This window comes from Culex pipiens, chromosome 2, assembly GCF_016801865.2.
Source record: "Culex pipiens pallens isolate TS chromosome 2, TS_CPP_V2, whole genome shotgun sequence".
Taxonomy (NCBI): Eukaryota; Metazoa; Arthropoda; class Insecta; order Diptera; family Culicidae; genus Culex; species Culex pipiens.
In genome coordinates, this window is record NC_068938.1 from 7,018,595 (window position 1) to 7,041,289 (window position 22,695).

General features: G+C 38.0%; 1 protein-coding gene across 1 annotated transcript in view; it reads left to right on the forward strand.

Moving 5' to 3' along the window:
- Positions 1 to 21,040, forward strand: part of LOC120423384 (uncharacterized) — a 40,464-nt gene extending 19,424 nt beyond the window's left edge. Inside the window, exons 2-7 of the mRNA XM_039587167.2 lie at positions 15,173 to 15,298; positions 15,385 to 15,606; positions 15,671 to 16,153; positions 16,215 to 18,848; positions 18,905 to 19,042; positions 19,098 to 21,040. Coding sequence (XP_039443101.1) covers positions 15,173 to 15,298; positions 15,385 to 15,606; positions 15,671 to 16,153; positions 16,215 to 18,848; positions 18,905 to 19,042; positions 19,098 to 20,095 — 4,601 coding nt within the window. The 3' untranslated portion in view covers positions 20,096 to 21,040. The remainder of the gene's footprint in view (positions 1 to 15,172; positions 15,299 to 15,384; positions 15,607 to 15,670; positions 16,154 to 16,214; positions 18,849 to 18,904; positions 19,043 to 19,097) is intronic.
- The last annotated feature ends 1,655 nt before the right edge of the window (positions 21,041 to 22,695 follow it).

The window sequence follows — 22,695 nt, forward strand, 5'->3', positions numbered from 1 at the left end:
TAAACTCAAACTGAAGGTGTAAATCTTTGAGCTAGTTAACCTACTTTACCAAAACAATTCATAAAACATCGTTTAATGTGTCTAATCGTATCTAATGAAATGATCGTACAACTTCGTAGGCCGATGCTAAAAAGCAATAATGTTCCATTTTTATGCTCAACATTAGTTCAAATTAAGGTTCGATATATCTTTCTATCCTTATCGCAAGCAACACTAAAACACTGCTCGTAAAAGCTCAAATTAAGCCGTTAATTGGCAATCAGTTGGAAAATTTGGGACCTCATTCCCAGTAAATCAACCCTAAACTTTACGATCGCCGATCTTTATCACCTGATCACCAAATGGGGCGCGTGTGCACACCTTAAAACTGACTCCTCTCTTCCCTCTCTATCCATGATTCGAAAGTCCCCGGAAGTGTCGAATTTTTAGTTTTGTTTCCATTGACACGAATTTCCATACGCGGCTAATCGACGCAGCTTTGCTTAACGGGTCAGGCGAAAAAAAGTGGCTCATCGATCGCCCCCAAGTGAGAGTTGGCCGCCCAAAAAAAAAATGGCAAACAACAATTTAAGTCCACCCGAAAATTGCAGAGTTTCGATTGATTTCGCGAAATCGAAAATGACACGAATTAATTCAGCGCACTTTTAATTTTCAAACAAACAAGTGCATCAGAGAAAAAGCTCCGAAAGTGCAAATAAAGTCGGTTTTGGGGAAGATGCTTTTATCTTGTTTTTTTTTTTTTTTTTTTTTTTTCAATTATGGTCATCAGCGTTTTGTTTTTCTCCTTTGGCGGCGATATGCCGCCTGAAGCCGATTCGATATCGCCGGTCCGATGGATTTTGTTCAAAGTCAAGTTCATTCGCCATGATCATGGTCTTTTGTGTGGTTGCACGAGGCAAACACACTTGGTTATAAAATTGATAATGTGTTATTTGATCATTTTTGTATTTTTAGTGTATTTTAGTTTGGTTGTTTATGAATTTTTCTTTTAATTTTTCTTCAAGTTTGTTAAGTAAAGTTTTTTAAACTTCAAAAAATGAGAAGCAAACTTTGCTTTTCTTGAAAAATCTAGAGATCTTTTTGTATTTTTGTTTGGTAATTTTCGGATTTAATCAATTCAAATCGAATCAAATCACATTATTTTGAACCGTAAATTCGCCCAAAACAAATCCACCGTGCCCAGCCTAACCCGGGTGGGCGAAAGCAAAAATGAAAAAAATATAATTAATAGCCTGGCGTAATTTCTTCGCTGATTGACGCGAACCGGTGGCTTTTCCCCCCAAAACTAACTCACGTAAACCCAAAACCAAGCCCCCACCTCGTGCTTAAATTTCATACCGCATTCGACTCATCTTTTCCCAAACCAGAAAGGAAGTAAAGAACGAATTCAAACGTGCCAAACTGGAATCGAGGGAAATTGCCCAAACGGGGTAATTGCGAACCCAATTTAGGGTCCGAATGATCAGTTTTGCTCATTCGAGATGCACATCAGCACATCGGGCTTAAGCATAAACATTGAACCGAAGAAGGTAATCGTAATCGATTTGCTGGGCGAGCTTGGCTTTTTCGAGTTGAAATCTGGGTAGAGTTCAATCACTCTGCTTACCCCTCCCGTCTTAATTCGGAAATGAGTTCTAACAGTACCTGCTGCTTGCTTGCTTTATTACCGTTGACCCTTAATCTGGGTTTTGGGCAATTTAAATCAATCAACTCTAGTCCGTTTTATTAGCCGCGGCGCAAATTGAATCTAACAGTACCTTTGCAAAGTTTCCGCGAATAAGTGCAATTTGCGCGCCCAACTGTGCCAAACTGTCTCAAAAATTCATCTTCCGTGGCCCGCCCAAAACGGCCAATTTATGCAATGTTTGTGTGTGTGCGAAGATGATCATCTTGTGTCTTCTGCTTTTGGGCTATAAACCGGCTCCAGGCTGCATAAAAACAAATTACCTTTTTATATCTGCGTCAAATTAACAAAAAAAAAGTCTGGAGCGGTTTCATTAAATCCAGGTTTTGAGTGCACAGATTGCTGGTAATTTATAGGACGTTGAGTAAGGAAGTAGGGTTCTGCTGGTAGACTTTGAAAAAGCTTTCTGAGATTTTCAAATCATATATATATATATGTATATTTTAATTGTTATATTTGGTTTGAACATTGTTCATTTTACAATAAATTTGTCCACTCAAATTATGTTCAAACATTTTTTAACATTTATTTTTAGTGATCCACCAAATCTGATAGAATCAAATACAATTTTTGAGTATTTGAGATGGTGCTTTTTGAGTTTTAAATAATTTTATAAATTGATTCATCCAAATTATAACATTTTTGCAAAAAAAACATAACTTTAATTCTTAAAACTGATTTATTTTTTAAATAAAACTTCTAAAGGGTTATTTAAGAACAATGTGACCATGTAATCCCCTGGAAGAAAAATAAAATTCCAAGATTACTATCATTGAGATATACTCAAATTTTTGTATGCTGGAAATTTAGTAATTTTTCTCTTTTTAAATAAAAGAAAATTCCAAGAAGTATACAGAGAAGTTCCCTAGAATTTACAAAACATAAAAATTATTTCAATTAATTTCTTTTTCAATTTGTATGAAGCAATATGGAAAAAATGAAAATTATTTAAAATGAGTTGAGCTAATGAGCTAACCAATTGACCCTCAATGTTCAATCGATGATATCTTGAAAACCATTAATCAGATTTTCAATGTTAAAAACCCGCAGAAAAATATTTTGTACGATCAGCCTGTACGAGGTTTGATTCAACATTTTTTTTTGTATATAATCAACGACGATTTTGCGTTGAAACAAACATTGATATTCTCAATTCCACAAAAATCTTTTGTTGTTTTGAAAAAGTTGCTTTGACGTTTAGCGTTGATTCAACAAAAATCTTGATTTTCTAAATCAACAAAATGTTTTGTTGATTCAAATATGCTTTTTTTTCTGCATGAAGTAAAACTTGTGTGAATTTTTCTCAACTTTTTTGAAAAAAACTATTTTCAGATTTTTGAAATTACCACTTACTTTTCGAATGGGCTTAAATCATATTATGGTTTATTAGGTAGAACATCTTTTTTTTTTAATTTTCTTTTTTTCTTCCCAAAAGCCATGGTCGGATCAACAAAATAACAAATATTCTTTTTGCTAAGATGGACAAGAATAAACACAATGAAAAAAAGTACAATAATTTAACCTAAAAATGGTTACAACTAAAAAACAGTGCATTTTATCGCAATGTTATAAAAAATCTTTTAGAATTCAATTTTACATCCAAAAATTACTTTATTAAAAAAAATCGTCTACCAAAACATATGAAAAAATAAATAAAAATATATTTTTATGATAAAAAGTTATTTAAAAAAATGGTAAATTTCCTTAGAGTACAACCTACAACCTTCTAGAGATACTGATTTTTAAATGTTTTCATAGCATTTTTTTATGGACAGCTTCCAAATTTATGAAGGAACTAATGATGAAAAATGGCTTATTTTAACATAAGGAATCGATGGACAAAATTTCACATAAATAAAAAAAAGGTCGATTTGAAATATTCTCGAGAATTTCTGTACACGAAATAATAAATACAGAGTAGAGCTCTCGTTTTTCATAACGTTCAATTAGGCTAGAACAAAAATATTTGAAGCTTGAAGAATTTGGAAAACAATATTTCATTAATTTGTTGAATTCATTGGAATTAGCAACTGTCCAAATTGATCAAAAAACTACAAAAAATCTAGATTTTTTAACTTTTGCAATACAATTTTGTTTGGACTGTCCAACGTCCTCCATTTTTTCTATAGAAACTTTAAAAGAGAAACCAATGATACAAATTTTCTTCTTTGAACATAAGTAGTCGATGGACACAGAACTTAAAAATTAAAAAAAATCAATTAAAAGTAGATTTGAGATAGCGTACAAATTTTTTCAAGAGGTAATTCCTTTTATTTGGACTGGTTTAGTTTGACAAATATAAAATAAAAGATAAAACTATGATTAAGTAAATAAGAAAAACTCTTGCGCCCACCCTAAACCCCCAGGATTTCCCACCGCAAAGTGCAACGAAAGATGTGCACTTTTGGTGCGCGCTTCAGCAATACGAGGAATGTCCGGCAAACCGGTTCTTAACCCGGGGGCCCCCAGGTCAGCCGTGGAATTTAATGAAGGATCAAGTTCGTCGTTGCGTGCCCTTTTTTTTTTTTGCTGCTGCTGCCCGGCGCAAACGTGCCAAAAATCCACTGAATGAGGCTTTTAAGATGGAACTGGCCCGCGGGTAAGATGCTACATTTTGATATCCCAGCGGCGATGGCGTTAAGACTTGTTGTGAAGTTGGCAAGTCAAAATACTCATAAATTTTGCGGAATGCTTTTTTCAATTACGCGGGTTGTATAATTTGGTTTTGAGGTGGGGTCGGTTAACTGGGGAACTGTTAATTAATTTTAAAACACTTGCTAAACAAATAAAATAAAACTTGAATGGATAGTTTAGATTTTCTCAGAAGCGATTTGCATGCTTTTCAAATTATAAATTCATGTTTCTTCAAAGTACCTGCCCATTAATCACGAACAAAAAAATACTTTAATCACGCCGAGGTGCCACTCTCGTTTTCAACTTTGCTCATCCACGAATCGATTACAGCGTGCTAATAGATCGTTCAATGGGTGCTCTATAGGTCTTGGGCCTGAGGGCACTTGCTCATGAAAAGCGGTGCTCTGGTTCTGTACTATAAGCAGACTTGTTCTGCGTATAATCAACAAATTGGTTCAGCGTCAGTTGGCTGCTTCGCGGCAACATCAAGAGCAACAAACAATATTACAGTCATGCCCCGGTTTTGCACGTCTCGGAGCTTATGGGATTTTGGCTATATGGGAGACATTGGCTATAAACCTATGACAAATCATCCAAACTTCAAAAAATTATAGTGTTTTGGAATCGGGATGATATCAGCAATCCATTGCAGTTATTGCAGTTATATGAAAATTTTCACAAAATACGTATTTTCCAGTATTTTGAAAATATAATGTTATTGCAATATGGGTATCAAATGATCGGTATTTTTTCATACATTTCGAATGTAGTAACACACAATTTTGAAAATACTCAACATTTTCACAAAACTACGTATATTTGAAAAAGTACTCCAAATTTCAGTTTTTTACAATATGGATATCAAATGATCGAGATTTATTCATACATTTCGAATGCAGTAACTTTTTTTTTTGAAAATACACAAAATTTTCACAAAGCTCCGTATTTTTGAAAAAGTACTCCAAATTTCAGTTTTTTGCAATATGGGTATCAAATATCGAGATTTTTATACATTTCGAAAGTATTAACATTTTTTTAAACACTCAAAATTTTCACAAAACTACGGATTTTCGAAAAAAATACTCAAAATTCTGTTCTCAAAATGGGTATCAAATGATCGGGATTTTTCATACATTTTGAAAATATTAAAACAAATTTTTGAATTCCAAAAAAAAAAATCATAAAACTACGTATTTTCGAAATAAAATACTCAAAATTTTAGTTTTAACAATATGCCTGTCAAATGATTGGGATTTTTCATACATTTCAAAAAAATTATACATTTTCTTGAAAATACTAAAAAGTTTAAAAAAACTATGTATTTAAAAAAATACAAATAAAAAAAATAATTAGAATCTCAGTTTTTTTTTAATTTGGGTGTCAAATCATCGGAATTTTTTGTATATTTCGAAAGTGGTAAAATAAATTTATGAAAATACTCAAATCTTTCACAAAACTACGTATTTTCGAAAAAAAATCAAAATATCTGTTTTGAGCTTAACTGACTAAAATTTTGAGTATTTTTCCGAAAATACGTAGTTTTTTATTTAAAAAAAAATTATTACTTTCGAAATGTATGAGAAAATCCCGATCCCGATGATACCTTTATTGTGAAATTCTAAAACATTAAAAAAAATGAAAATACATAATTTTTTTTTATTTTGATTATTTGAAAAAAAGTGTTATTATTTTCAAAATGTGTGAAAAAAATCCCGATCATATGAGACCCACAGTGTAAAGTACTGTAATTTTGAGTATTTTTTTCGAAAATACGTAGTATTGTGAAATTGTTTTTAGTACTTTAAAAAAATGTGTTATTTTTTCGAAATGTATGAAAAAATACCGATCATTTGAAACCCATATTGTTAAAAACTGAAATTATGAGTACTTTTTCAAAAGTACCGTCATCAGGGGTGACATTGGGTCTGGGGGTGTGATTGGGTCATACAAATTTCTGCATTTTTGTGTGACCCAATTTCATCCCCCAGACCCAATGTCACCCCTGATGACGGTACATAGTTTTGTGAAAAATTTTAATATTAAAAAAAAATACTTCCGAAAAGTATGAAGCAATCTTGATCAATTGATACTCATATTGCAAAAACAATAATCTTGAGATTTTTTTCAATAAAAAATGTATTTCAAAAATACAGGGAAAATACGTATTTTAGTGAAATTTGTTATGTAACTATAGTTGCAATGGATAGCTGACATCATCCCGATTCTAAAACACTATAATTTTTTGAAGCTCGGATGATTTTTCATAGGATTATAGCCAATGTCCCATAAGCTCTGCACTTCAGTTACGCACGCCTCGGTTTTGCATCCCCCATATGCGGTGCTAAACCGAGGCATGACTGTACCAAGAAGTGATGGATCATTGTGGGAAGCTAAAAAAAGATAAAAAGATTTTGGAATGAAACGTAAGGTATATATTTGTCCTCTTAGTGCCCTCATTGTTGTGATGATGAGCAATGAAATTGAGATAAATTTAATGTATATGTACATTAGGGTGCCCAGAATATGGGACTTTTTCTCAAAATAACCCAATAAACCGTTTTCCGTTTGTGGAGCAGGGGGTCATTTTTTCTGGGCACCCTAATGTACATGTACATTGATAATTGATATACAATAGTATAAAACTAAAAAAAAGAAACTTTCCGTTCAATGTTTTGTTAATTGTAAAAATGGTATTCAAAGGGTTTGCAGCACTTCTGACTTTTATTATCTCCACCAAACTAAATTAGCAAGGAAAAATCCAAACAATAACCCAAAGAGCTGACCAAAGCAAAGTCTGACGATCTCAACGATGATGATGGAATGGAACCCCCAAAAAGCCCCTGACTGGCTATCGTCAATCAGTTATCCGTTGGTGTGGCGTCTCACGACGTGATTGGCACGTTGTTGTATTGTCCGATGTCTGAGGTATTTCACATGAAAGTGAATGAAGAACCTCTTCGGAGCTGGTCAGGTTGCAAAAGAAGGTGCGCTCTATTTGAATACGCGGATCACGTCGTTTCGTCGAGGGTCCCCTCCGCAAAAGCTCCACTTGTTGTACGCGCGCTCTTTGGGCAGTTCGAAAAAAAAAACTGGAATAAAGAGCCCAGAAAGGGGCCACCACCTCCGTGGGGGGTGCCACCACTGCTGGTTGATTGCTGACTGAGGGGGTACCTACCTGTTGAAACTATGCTCGAAAGGTGCTGCCTTTTTTGCTTGCTTGCTTGCTTCTACTTCTGGTTATGTTGAAACTAGGACGTGTGAGACACGGTGAACTTGCAAATTTCTCCCTGCGCGAGAGTCCCGCAATCAAAGCTAGCAGCACATTGTAGGTCCCCTGACGTCACCCCGGGTGGAGAGCTATGGCCGAGCCCACCACTTTGGAGACGTCCAGCTGGGATCCGATCGTCGTACGTTGAATGGTGGATTACTTTCGCTTGTTATGAGGAGCGAGAATTAAAAAGTGGAAGTGTTTGTGGGTGGCGTTTTAAATAGACTGAGGACGATTGATTTTGGGTAAGGTGAAGATTTGCTTTCACTTGGGAATAAATTACTTCGATTTTATATCGAAATTTTAGGTTGATGAAACGAAATAAGCTAGAAAAAGAGAATGGAAGCATTCCTGAAGTTTAGATTTCAAAAAATACGTGCAATAAGGAACACAAAACACTGAATTATTCATTCCTTCCAAAATTCCTTTTTGCTTGACTGGAAGATACTGTTGTTTATTTGCTCAATTGGCCGTGTGAAAGAGTTCAGGCATCAGCATTTTATGATCTTAAAGTCAAGGTTACTAGCAATATAGAGTTTGCCTTTCATATCGAAATTTCAACAAAACGTTCAAGTTTAGTATGGAAGCGTGAAAAGAGAATTGATGCATTCTAAATTGATACCAATTTTTTAGCAGTTGGGTAATTTCCTGGACCTTCGCATTTTGTTTTTTTTTTTTTAATTTCTGATTTTGTTTTTTTTATTATGATGAATCTGCAAAATCTGCGACTGGAGAAAAATCATGATTTAAGACATAATTGAAAGTATGATCATTAGGGTGTAATAAAAAAACTTGTTTTTTCAACACAACATTTTTTGGTTTATATTCAACGATTGGTTTATTCCCCACTTGTATGGACAAAATTCATTTTTTCAAATTCCCATACAAAATTGTGATTCCTAATTCTACAGTTTTTATGAGTCTGATAAACCTTCCCATTACTAAACCACTCAAAGTTAACATCATTGAAATCAACTTATTCCGCATACATTTTGTGGAGCTGTTTATGCCTTCAAATCTAGAATCTTGATTTTCATCCTGATCGGAACACCACCTCCGTTTTATTAACTCCCTTTTTCGCCAACGCACTATGTTTTTTTTTAATTTAAGTCTTCTGATTTAAGCAAAAAAAAAATGCTTTTAACTATTTTTTAAATTATACATTGCGCGAGATGAAAATATTGAATTTTGATATTTTTCAATCATGGAGATTTAATTTATTTTAATTCAGTTTTTTTTTCCCAAGTATCATTTTATCCCAGGAGTTCTACAAGAGCTCTTCAAGATAGCTACAGCATAGCAGTTTGGACCGCGGTACGATAAAAATCTCTTCAAAACTTCTTCAGGAGTTTGGAAGAGTACTTGAAGAGAATTTTATCCTACCGCGTTCCAAACTGCTATGCTGTAGCTATCTTGAAGAGCTCTTGTAGAACTCCTGGCAAAAAATGTTACTTGGGGTACTTTATTCAATCCTTATGTCCACGTTATGTATTTATCATGCAACTCTACATACATATCAATTAAATAAAAAAAAAAAAATGACAAAATGATTTGATGTCAGTTTTTGATAAACATTTTTCTAATTTTTTTTAACATTGTGGTCGAACAGTGTGCAGATCGAATCAAGTGGAAAATGGTTTTTCCGAAAAATTCAGAAGTTTTGGAGCATTGTTATCTTGAGAAATAATGTTGCAAATGGAAAGAGGCAACTTTTGGGTTTGTTGAAAATTAGGGTGGTTCACGATCAGGGAGATTTTGAAAATCAAACTTTTCAGGAATATTTTTGGGTTTTTTTTGTCTTCAAGAAAGCTTTATGAGGCTTGCCAATCCAAACAATTTTGTCGAAGACACTATTTTTTCTCGCGATCTACGCCTTCTACGATCAAATTTAGAGAAATCATCTTAGCAAACTTTTTCAAATTAATTTTACCCGTTGAAACTGAATCTGCCTTCAGATCCAGCGGGCAAAATCACATGGAAAAACATAGAATTGGACAATTTCGAATTTTGTTAGGGTGGTCCCATACACTTTTCCCTTGAAAATTAAACATTAACAGATGAAAATATATGGATAGAATAATCTTGACATTATTGAAAGCCCATTGTAAATTTTTATGTACAACGGTAAAAAACACGTTTAAAAATCATTTCTAATAACAAAATATGGTCCCCTTGGAACGAGCTGTCAAGTAGGACATTTTCTGTCAAGAAGGGTCACGAAGTTAATTTATAAAAATGGATTCAAAAATACATTTTAAAATTAGGCTTAAATTTTTGATATCATTTTTCGCAACGATAAAGCTTATTTTTTTGAGTGCATTAACTCTTTGTACGAGCACAATGGATTTAAAATTGATTTATAAATCAATTTCAAAAAAATAACTTCTCGGCCCTTCTTGACAGAAAAGGTCCTACTTGACAGCTTGTTCCAAGGGGACCATAGTTGATCTATAAAAAAATGTTGTCTTGCCAATTTTTTTTGCAATGAAATGAAAAAAAGTGATCATAATGGTTTTTCAATCGTGTTTTTTACTGTGGTATATACAAATTTGCTAAGGTTTTAGGGCCCTATTATTGAAGTCCACACCTTAATATGTTACAAAAATTGAATTGAATTAAAATGTGTTTTTTAGAATGACCCTAACTTTTAATTGATGACATACGATATTCCAATTGCCAAAAAATAGAACTTTTGTGAAGCTCTAAGCTTTTTTCAAACAATTGTGATTACATTATATTAAAAAATCTTTTTGTATGTAAATCAGTTAACCATTCAATTTAAAAAAAATAGTCTTTTAGTTTTAGTTCTACATTTTGAATAGAACAAAGTATAACTCACGATTCACGGAATTCGATTAAATTTCTGGGAATCGAAAAGAGGCGATTATGTATTTCTTAGTAATTACACTGAGTACCCTCAACCTGAAAACAAAAGCTGTTGCAAAACGAATTAACTCTAATGAACCCCCGCATCAATCATCCCTGGCGAGTGGCCCTTTAAGGTTCATCCGTCCCGCCACACCATATTGTCCACGGCGGCGGCGGAATCCCGCCAAAGCCAGCGATCACGATCAACGACGACCGCGACTCTGTCATAAATATCTCGCGTGTGTCTTGTTTTGTGGCGGCATTATTGGCTGTCATTCCTGACCCACTGACATAGTTCCGCTCCGCTCCAGCAATGATTCCAGAGTAGGTTCCTCGCACCAAAACGGCTTAAGGGGCTTGACGGGACTTGAGAATGTGAAGTTCACAACCTTTTGGACCGCGCGGCCAATATTCGACCTGTGGTACGGGCGCGGAGACCGGAAAAAAGTGGTTCCCATCAAGGGGCCCACAAATTGCACGTGGTAAGTGATCTTCTCTCTTCAGCCAAAACGACTCTCATAATAGAAGGAAATGATGATAAACAGCCATAAGTACACACGCTCATTGCCGGAGGGAGGGATGGACTATGAGAGCAAAAAATAAAAAAGTGCCGGGGTACAAAACGGATGAAGAGTGTGAAATTTACGCGGACATTAGCAGCAGCCGCAGCGGCAATGAAAAGTGAACCCGCAATTTGAACAGCGTGTTGTTTGAGTTGTGTTTACAGCGAGCATGCTTCAGACACGGTCGCAATTAGGCGCAATGTGGATCAATGAGGTGCTTGGGAATGTCAGAGGTAATGGCGGTGAATGTGGGATTTTTGAGTGGGATGTTTGTTGGCGAAATTTCGAATTTTTATTTTTGGAAGTTCGATGAACTTGGGTGATGTGAAATTAGATTTTATTCGGCTCCGAAAAATCGTATCCCACCGATTTTTAATAACACTTTAATAATTTTATAATATAAAATGAGTGTTGTCAAAATTTGTAGCCTTCATTTTTCAACCTTTAAAATATTACTATATGTTTTTTTGTCTGTCTCAATAAGTATTTTTTAGCAAAATAGCATAATAGGAAATAATACATAATATGTGTTTTTGAAACACAGTTAAAAAAATCTTCAAATTTATTGGCAATTTCAGTTGAACAAATTCCATGTAAAATGTGAAAATTTGTGATTCGTGCTTCGAATTCAGTATAAATATCAATATAAATCGATAATTTTATAAACAAAACTAGTTTTAACAAATTTCAGGCAAAATTCCGACTTTTTAACAATTTTATATAAAATTTATATGTATTTTGCTAAAAAGCTTATACACTTAGTTAACAAAATATCAACATTGATTTTTTTTCTTAAAAACTATTTTAGCTACTTTAGTGATGGTACATTTAGCGTACAAATAAAGTTTGAACATCTTAAATATGATTTTAACAAGAAAAATTATGACTATCAAAGTCACCCCGGAATAATAACTAAGAATTTTTAACGCAACTATTTTTCTAAACATTATTGAAAAAACATGTTTTAAAAATCATAATCTTGAGAAAAACCTTACGTGTTGAAAATATTCTTAAAAACAAATTGAAATCCTATCAAAGTCACCGCGGTTTACGATACGAAATGACAGTGTACAAAAAGGTCTATTTTGAAAGCATACAGTGCTAGCTGAAAATAGAACCAACAGTTGCCGAGATATCATCAGTGAGCAATTCTCTACGAAATCGGACGATTTCGACCATTTTTATTTTTTGTAGATTTGGCTTAAAATTTGTGGGGGCTTTTCCCAAGACCAAAGAAGCCATTTTGGGTCATTGGTTTACCCGTACAAGTCTCCATACAATTTTGGCAGCTGTTCATACGAAAATGGTGCGTAAATATTTGAAAATCTGTAAATTTTGAAGGAATTTTTTGATCGATTTGGTATCTTCGACAAAGTTGTAGTTATTAGGTACACGACACAGTTTTTTGCTCAATTTTAAATAAGCTTTTTTTTTTTAAAAAAAATCAATTTGCCAAAATCCGTATCTTTTCTGAAACTGTTTAAAATGTTTTAGGGGACCACAAACCGCAACTTTTGAGCCATAGAGAAGAATAATAAAAAATGTTGCCACCAAGTTATATTTTTTTGGAAAAAATAGAAATTTTTGTCAACATAATTTTTTGACTCCAGTATTTAATGTATAATCTAATTTTGCCATCGAAAAGCACTTAAAAGATTGCTTTGTTTTCAAGTTACAGCCACTTAAGGTTTAATTTTATCCGAAAAAATGCCTTTTTTAGATTTTTGCCTTCCTCACTTTACTGAGGAAAGGCTATAAAATCACTCGAAAAACGAACTTTTTAGTTAGACCTCCTAGACTTCATTTGTACATATCGACTCAGAATCACCAGCTGAGCAAATGTCTGTGTGTTTGGCTGTATGTAGACATGTGTACCAAATCAATGTCACTGGAATATCTTGTCACAGGCTCTACCGATTTTGGCCGGAATGGTTTTAATCGATCCGTCTTAACGTCCCCTAAGTTGCTATTTAAATTCATGCTGTTTTATCTTCTATTTAAAAAGTTATGTTAAAAAAACTGTTTCATATTAAATTAAAATTATGGTAAAAAGGGTGGTTTTTTCATGAAACCCTCACATGTTATATATTTTTAGAAAGCATATGAGAAGATCTTTCTTGTGGATTAAGAATTTTCAAGATGTGACTTACCTATATAAAATTACAAGCAGTTTAAAAAATGGTCTGAATTTACATAACCTCAAATGGTCCCGTAGAAGGATGCCATTTTCCTGAAAGGCGGTGTCTGTATAATCTTGACAAAAAGTCTGTAGGAAGTCTGTTTTTTTTTACTCGTCGCTTATTTTTATTAGGACCTCTTAGGTGCTGCGATCACGTTAGGGGAGATCCATAAACCATGTGGACACTTTAGGGGATTGTAATCACTCTGTAAATGAGAGGAAGGCACCAACCACCTAAAGGTGGATTAAGTTACGTTTTTTAATAGTGTCCATGATTGTCCAATCCTGAAAATATTTTTTTCGAGATGTTCAGATAATGTCTGTTAGGCAATTTTATTGTAAATTTTTCTAACCTCTCGAAAAAAAAATATTTTCAGGAGTGGACAATCTTGTACTTAAAAAAAAAAATGATTTTTTAAGTCAAATCATACTTTCAGTGGCTATACAGTCCAGACTCGATTATCCAAAGGCCTTGGTGAAATTTCACTTCGGATAATCGAATCAGGAAATTTTTTTTCGCTTTCTTTTTCTATGTTTCTGAGCTTAAGTATGACCCTTAAACTACAATAGAGTGATTTAGAATTTAAAAATCCAAGATGACGACCAAAATGGCGATGATGAAACATTGAAAATGTGCATTTTTTAATTTAATAGGCAATTAAACATACAAATTTGACTCTATACAAATTAATCAAATTTTTAGTTCTGTCTTTTATATAAAAAAACATTTTGATCGTTTGGTACGGTATGTCCACGCATCCTTCCTCCCCTGTAGATTCTGTGAAATGTGATCCGTTCAAAGAATCCTCTCTGCGGTAAACACAAATCAGTAGGGCTTACCGCTTTTAATATTGCATTAAATTTTTGAGTGATCAGAAAACTTTCCATCATGCTTTCATCGGTCTGGCTGCGTTTGTGTTAGATTAGATTAGATTAGATTATCAAAATATAACATTTAACACACTGACTCGACCAAATTTCGATTAATAGTTTTCTGAATTATTTAACATTGTCTAACTCAATGTCCATCATTTTTAACAAAATAAAATGATGGCGGCCAAAATGGCGATGATGAAACATTGAAAATATGCATTTTTTTTTAATTTAATAGGCAATTTAACATACATGTTGAGATTTGCGAAGGCGTAATTGGGCTGAATTTCTTTGAGCAGATCAAACTCCAATTGTTGTGGTAGATCAGCTAAAACTATGTTTATTTTAATAGATTTGGGCAATTCAATTTGTTAGGTAAACTTACAATTGTTCAGTTTTAAACTGCCTTTTTAATAAATCTCAATTGGCCTCGGCTTCCCGGATCATCTTTTAGTTTTCCACTTTTTTGATACTTTGTGTTGTTCTAATATATTTCTTTACAGTTGGCAAATGAATCTAGTACTAATAGCTGGTTGCTAAGGTTTTATACCCACTTAGCCTCCAGAGATAAACAGACTCGTGATTCTCGTCGCAACAATACAAATTTGACTAAAATGGGAATTCGAATTTGAAGTTAAAACAAGATAAGAAACGGATTTTTTTTTGTTCGTGATTCGATTATCCGAAGTCCCATATTGGTCCCATACAAACCTTCGGATAATCGAACTTCGGATAACCAAAACTTCGAATAATCGAGTCTAGACTCAATCTTGAAAACTTTTTTTTTTTTCAAAATTCAAAGTTCTGCGGTAAAATGTTTGTCCATGCTTCTCTTTGGCTCAAAAGTTGCGTTTTTTGTCCCTTAAACATATCAAAAATATACCTATTTTTTTACTATCCTCATCAATACCTACAACTTTGCCCAAGACATAAAATCGATCAGAAAATTCCTCCAAAAGTTACAGATTTTCGAATATTTACGATATCTAATAATATGAAAAAAAGATATATTTTCAAATTGTTTAAAAATCTATTTGTTCAATAAGAAAAAAACAATTTAAACTAATTCCGCTTCATTTTCTCCTACTTTTCTCCCTCCTCAGAATCCACAAGCTGCTACTACAACGGAACCCACTTCATGGAGGGATCGATCGTCCCGACGAAGGAACCGTGTCTCATGTGCAAGTGCCAGAGCAAAACGCTGATTTGCGCGCTCAAAGTCTGTCCCGGTAAGCGGTTGCCTACCCGCAGGCGTTTTCACCCCAGTTTAGATCTCTTTCGCGACTAAACTAGAGATGTCCGCTTTTCTTCACAGAACAACCCATCCCACCGCCACGTGGTTGCATTCTGGTGCACAAGAGTGGCGCCTGCTGTCCGTACCTGCAGTGCTCGAAGCTGCACCTGGCCACTAAAAATAGTGGGGACCGGAAGAAGATTCACTTTTTGGATTATTACGAGAAGGCGGCGGAAGAGCGGCTGAATAACCCGAACTCGTATTTGAGGAGGTCGGATGACGATGATGTGGAGGAGAATGGGGGTTAGTTTTGATTAACAAAATGTTTACCATAAAAGTAATAAAATTCAAATCGATGTTATTCTAGCCTGCATCGTCAACGGCACCGTTTACAAATCGGGGTCGGCCATGACCACGTCGTCGCTGTGCTCGTACTGCTATTGCATAAATGGGCGCCAAAAGTGCGTCAAACCAAAGTGTGCCCTGCCAAATCCACGTTGCGCGCCGGTCTTTATTGACTCGGCCTGCTGCCCGATTCGGTACGACTGCACGGGGAAGATCCCGGTGAAGGAGCTCGAGGCGTCTACGGAGGCGCCCAACATGATCAGGAGGATCAACAACCGGCACTATTTGAGGACGGTTGAGCAGAAGACGTACAAGAATGCGGGTTGCTTGATTGAGGGGAGGAGTTATCCGGAGGGAGAGCGGATTGGTTCGCCGGATCCGTGCCAGGTGTGCTTCTGCATACGGGGAGCGGCCAAGTGTACGCCGAAGAAGTGTGCTCCGGCGATTAAGGGTTGCACGCCGAGGGTTCCACGGGGTGAATGCTGCGCCGTGCGGTATGATTGTAGTAAGTGTTTTGGGATTTTGATGTTTACAGAAAAGACTCTTAACAATAATCTTTATTTCAGAACACGGCGAACAGAAGAACTTTGGACGCAAGATCGAGGATGAAGAGGAGTCGTTTGACTTCTTCTCGATTCTTTTCGGACCGGATCCGGATGAGCCTAAGCCGGAGGCTAAGAACGCTACCGTAACGATCCCAGTTACGGAACCAACACCGGTTAGCAGTACCTCAGAAAAGAGCTTCTTTGACTTCATAAAAGCAGGTCTTGACTTTATCGATTCGGACGATCTGATAGATACCACAGTGGCTCCGTTGACGGACAATACGGACTCTCCTTCAACTGATATGATTCCGGTTACGGATATTCCGACAGAACTTCAGACTGTGCGAGTAGAAATCATTCAAGAACCTCAAACCGTGTACATCGAAAAGCCAGACTTTAACTTTCCTGCAAGGACTGCCATACCGCCACTTCTCAAGGCAACTACAACGAGGAAAACAACTCCAAAGACTACAAAGGCGGTACCATCAACGACGCCAATTCCTACAACTACGTCAACAACGCAGGAACCAACAACAAGTACCACAGTTACTACAACCGAATCTACAACGACAACGTCAAAACCAACTTCAACCACTCCCAAAGCTAAGGTAACAACAACAAAGGTTCCGAAGCTTAAGACTACCACAGAATCAACAAGGACAACTACAAGAAAACCAGCAACGACTACGACACGAAAGCCAACTACGACCACAACACAGAAACCAACAACGACTACAAAAAAACCAACAACGACTACACCAGAACCTACAACAACCACTTCAAAACCTACCTCAACCACCATCAAACCCAAGGTTACGACACCAAAGCCAACAAAAACAACACCAAAACTCACAACAACTACTCCGGAACCGACAACGACAACCACAACAACAATATCAGCTCCTACGACAACCGCTGCCACACCTACTCAACTCATTCAAAAGGAAATCCCGCTAAACATCGAACTGACCAAGGCGGAACCCGCCTTCCAAGACCTAGAATCAGACTCCCTCCTAAAAGAAAACATGACCGAAGTATCCAACTCCCTGTCGGACCTGGACTCATCGGAAGAATCCAGCTCTGAAAGCAGCGTCGAACTCGCCTCCACCAGGTTACCTTCCCTAGAAACGGTCACAACCGAAGCGCCCAAAAAGACGACCGTCACGCCGATCGACGTGGTCATCAAGGTGGACGACTACGTGAACCGACAGACGGTCGAGTCCATCCTGAGCTCGCTGAACGCCAAGCTGGAGAGCTTCGCCAAGGATGAAGCGGCGCTGACGGCAACGACGATGATCGTGACGAAGCGGCCGAACAACAAGTTTGTCGGGTACGATCTGGAGAAGGCTGCTTCGACGATCGTTCCGCCGACTTCGACGGTGGGCTCGTCGGCGGAGGAGGGATCGTCCGAGAGTGGTGAGCGGTCGACGAGTGAGGGGAGTGTGGAGGTGGTGTCTACGACTGAGGGGGATGTGAGTGGGGGTAGTGAATCTGAGGAGGACTCGACGGTGGACTACCGGAGCGATGAGATGCTGGTGGAGGACATGCTAACGACGGAGGCATCGGTGGAGTCGACTACGCTGGATTACAGCGAGGAAGAGGTGGAAACGACTACGGAGGAGGAGTATGAGGGCACGAGCACAACGGTGGCTACGACAACGGATCAGGACAAGATGGAGTTCAAGACAGGGGATGGAACTGAGCTTCCGTTGACGGAGAATGTTACGCAGACGAGTACGACGAGTACTACTACAACGACGGCGAAGCCAAAGCCGACTGGGAAGCCGGTTGACAATCTGCTGTCGGTGCTGCTTTCGGAGCTGTCCAACATCTTCGACACAACGAAGAACGCGTCCAACCAACAGAACGCCAGGAATCGAACGGAGATTCGACCGGTAACGCCGAAACCCATCCCGATTGGAGAGTTCCACCGACCCAGCAGCATCCCATCGATCTTGGAGTCAGACATCAACATGGACTACGGTGAGCCAACGCTTCCACCGAGTCTTCCTAACCTCAAAATCATCCCGTTCCTACCCGCTGACGCGGTAAAGAAGAACGAACCTCCAATCCCAGTGGCAGCTCCGTACGACTTCTACAAGCCCATCCCAACCAGCTACCCGATCATCACCGAGAGCTACGAACCGTACGGAGTACTGTCCGATCACGACATCCATCCCGGAGTACCCTTCAAGCCGCCAAAGTACGACTACAGCTACGACTCGTCGCTGAACTACCCAGCCCTGACGGAGAACTACGACCTGGACGCCAAGAACAACCAGTACGGCACGAAGGTCATGCGCGACAAGTACGACACGATCAACGATTCCGATTACGACTACGACACGGACGCGCTGGCCAAGTTCGATCTGCACTCGAAGCAGGAGCTGTTCAAGAACGAGCTGAAGAAGTTCATCCCGACCAAGTACGAAGCGCCGCAGGAGGGCACGTACGTGCCGGTGTACGACAAGTACGGCGTTGGGTATCCGGAGAAGAACGTGTACTATCCGAACCACAAGGAGACGTACGAGCCGGTGGTGTACAGCAACAACAACAACAAGAAGGCGGAGGTGCAGAGTACGGAGCATCCGCTGTTCCGGTTGGAGGAGAAGCCGGTCGGTGGAAGCGGGTTCTCGCCGCCGTTGAGGACGGAAGGTAGGATCAGGTGATCACAAGTGTTGGAATCTTGTTACAGGGGCTTCTCTTTACAGGTGGATTCGTTCCTAAGGATCACATCAAGGAGGAGTTCTACTACGAGCCGTACGTGACGACAGCGTTCCCGAACGAGCTGACGTCCGAGGATCACTCCGCCAAGCTACCGTACAACACTACAGCTGCCAGTTTTGGAGGTAGGTTACTCTAGCTTCAATCTTTTCAACAAGTTGCTGACGTAGATCTTTCCAGCTACCCCAGCAAACCCCTTCATCGACGTCATCCGGACGGAGCCGGCTCCCCCGCTGATGAGTCTGATCGAGGACAAGGAGAAGCTGTTCTCCGTGTACCACTCGGTAGCCAAGAACAACTACTCCTCGTTGGACGACCTGCTGGACGATGACAGAGTCGACAGCTCCGAGTACGATCGGCAGATCATCTCGATCACGACCGATGCGAACTACCTGTCGACGATCTACGAGGAATCGCTGGAGAGCGTCGAGAATCCCGCGCCGCTGCGTGCTCCGATGAACTTTACCTTCCCGATCATGCCGGAAACGGCCGAATATCTGCGCAACACGTCCGAGCCCGAACCCAGCGGGATGTTCAGCTTGGAAAACGTGCTGAGCTATCTGTTCCGGGAGGATGACCCCGGGCATGAGAATGGAATCCGGAATTCGAGCGCCTCACCCGGTTTGATTGACGGCGTCCCGCCGTTCAAGTCGATACCGTCGCTTGGCGACGTGCGACCTCCGTCGGACGAGGAGCAACACGACGGTACGGTAACACTCAAGGTTGAAGGTGGCGCCAATGATCACCTCTACCGACCATCCCTCATGGATCTGCCCTTTCTAAACCCCAACTTCCACGCCGGTGCGACCGGCGCCGGAGCAAGCGAAGCGGCCGAGTACAAGAACGACATCGATCGGTACGGGTTCGATCCGGACGTCGAGCACTACCAGGTGATCTCGGACGGACCCCCGAACACGATCCCCAACTCGGAGGCGTACGTCGTGAACCCGGTGGACATCAACAAGCTGAAGCAGCACCACTCGGAGGGCACGGCCGAGATCACGATGAAGTCCAAGGTGTACAGCTTGAAGGACACCGTGGGCATTCTGAAGCTGGCCGGGTGTAACATCTATGGCCGGATGTATCGGGTAGGGCGGATCATTTCCGAGCTGTCCGGACCGTGCCTGGAGTGTAAATGTACCGAGGTGGGAGTGCACTGCACGCCACTGGATTGTTAGAGGGGAGGTTGTGGACATCTTGAATGTTTGAGAGTGAGTGTGAGTCCCTGTGAATCTCGTGATATTAATGTAGTAGTTTTTAAGCAGCTGTGTGTTGTGGGAGAGAGTTCTGCAAACCGTGCGTGAATGGAGGTCATATCCAAGGGAAAATCGAGCGTGAAAGTGACACCGTACTACTTAATTTATGATTATAAACCATGCGCTAGCTTTTGTAGGTAAATTTTTAAAGAAGAGCAGCGATACTCAATGGATCATTGGGTGAATTGCTGGTAGAGCGTGCAGTGTTGCCAACCATTAATTTATCGGAAAACGTTGAGATTGGCCACAATGGTACTGGTTTTTGGAGCAGTTTTTGTTGGTTTTCTTAACCTTAATGAATAATTTAAGTTCTTGAATGATGTAGTGAAGGGAAAGATGTTGAAAATTTGGCAACCCTTTCTCAAGTTTAGAATATTGGCTTGTTTTTTTTTTAAATAAAAACCTTTTTTATGAAACTGATGACTTGGGGAACCAATTCATTGTATTGTAAGTACATTAAAAAGCACACCCAAAACTGGCAGCGCTAGTACGAGAGAATGATGGTCTCGAGTCGAGAGAATAGTGGTACCATTCACGGACGCAGAGAACACAGCTCGAGATGGGCGATAGAACTATTCTCTCGAGGTTCATTTGCAAAAAAAGTTCATCCGTCAAACAAAAAATCAAAAGTGTCGACAACGGGAATCGAACCAGAGACCTTTGACAAACCAATCCAATGACTTAGCTGCCTCGGCCACCACAGCTTGGTGACCATGAAGAAGTCAGAAGTCGATGTATGACACTTGTTGGAGATTTATTGATTCAACTAACGAATGAACTCATTTGTTATGATGGTGTGAGTTGGTACCATTATTCAATCGATTTTGGCACAATTTTGAGAGAACGATTATCTCGATTCTGAATTTTGGGTGCATATTTGAGAATTTGTAACCATTGAATATCTGGCAACCCTGTTCAAAAATATTATTTTATTTTAATCCGACCATCTCAATAGCAATATTTGTTATTGATTTTATTACCGACTCCTTGGGTGTACATCGCTGAACAGGTATTTGGGAAACCTGTTCTATTATTCAAAAACTTTGAAAATCTGGCAACCTTGTTTTTTAGATAGATTTATTCGCAAAAATAAAACAAAAAAACAAAAAAAAACGAGGTGGTTCTCTACGATTTCGCAAATCATGCTTTCTTTGTATTATCTGTTGTTTTGGATGAAACTCTATCCACGACTGTCAAAAAAAGTCGTTTTGTCAAGATATGTAGATTCGCAAGGTAAGATTTTATATGGAGATTTTCCGAAAAGTCTAAATTTTACCATTTTCCGGGCAAATTTTGCCGGATTTTTTTTTCTATAGCGTTGTTGGTCATGCCAAACTGAACCAAAATACGCTTTTAAAAGAAAAATATGGTTTCAAAAAAAAATAAATTCAGCTAAACGCGTTTTACGGTTCAGTTTGGAATGCTTAACAACCCAACAAAAAAAAATCCGGCAAAATTTTCCCGGAAAATGGTTAAAATTTCACTTTTCTGAAAATGTCCATATAAAATCTAGGTTTCGTGCTAACTATTTTGACAGTATTTCTTATTTCATAGTTTTTAGTGCATTTTAGTGAATGGTTTTAGGACTCATTTCAAAAATGCTGTTAACATCAACACAATCGATATTTTGTACAATAATTTGCAATGATTTTAGGAAATCCGAATCTTAAATTTCTGCTATACTTTCTCGTTGCTTAGGACGCCTATGAAATGTTTCAGTGAAATGTTTCACATGTTTGTTAAACTCATATTTTTTTATTCATTGATTTTTTGCATTGACTACAGCCTCCAAATAAATTTAAAATTAATGTTGATTCATCAAATAACACAGTTTTGACAATTATTATATCTGGAGTTTTTTTTGAAAAGGTCCAATAAACCAAATTTCCAGTTTTTGCTTTTTGGGTGTTTTTAGAACCGCCTTGAGTCAGGGGTATTAAAAAACACCCAAAAAGCAAAAACTCAAAATTTGGTTTATTGGTCCTTTTCAAAAAAAAAAAAACTGCAGATATGAACTTATTTCCTAATATTGATTAATAACACAAGATGAGGTGGCCGGGTTTTAAAGTTTTAGGATTTCAGTGGTTTGGAATCTCTTTGTAACTTTTTGAATTGCTAAAAAACAAAAAAATAATAAAATATAAAGATTTGGCATTAAAAAAACAGCTCACAAGATTAAGTGTTTAGAATTTCTCATATCTTGGTGAAAATCTAGCTCTTAACATCAAGTTGAAATGTCTGAGTTTACGATTTAGATAGTAATATAATAATCATTTTAAATCATCTGTTCAACTAAAAACTGCTCCAAAAACAAGTGACCAGAAACTACTAATTTTAAAAGATTGTAGGCCAACATTACTTAAAAACCGCCATTTTTATAAATCAACCTACGTAAAAATCGAATGTCGACCCGTAAATAGCACATTATGACAACAACAAGCTTTGTCGATTGTCTGGCACTTAGAAGAAATAAATCGACAAATTCACTCAAACGCTGCTTCGATCCAACGGAAATAGGTTGG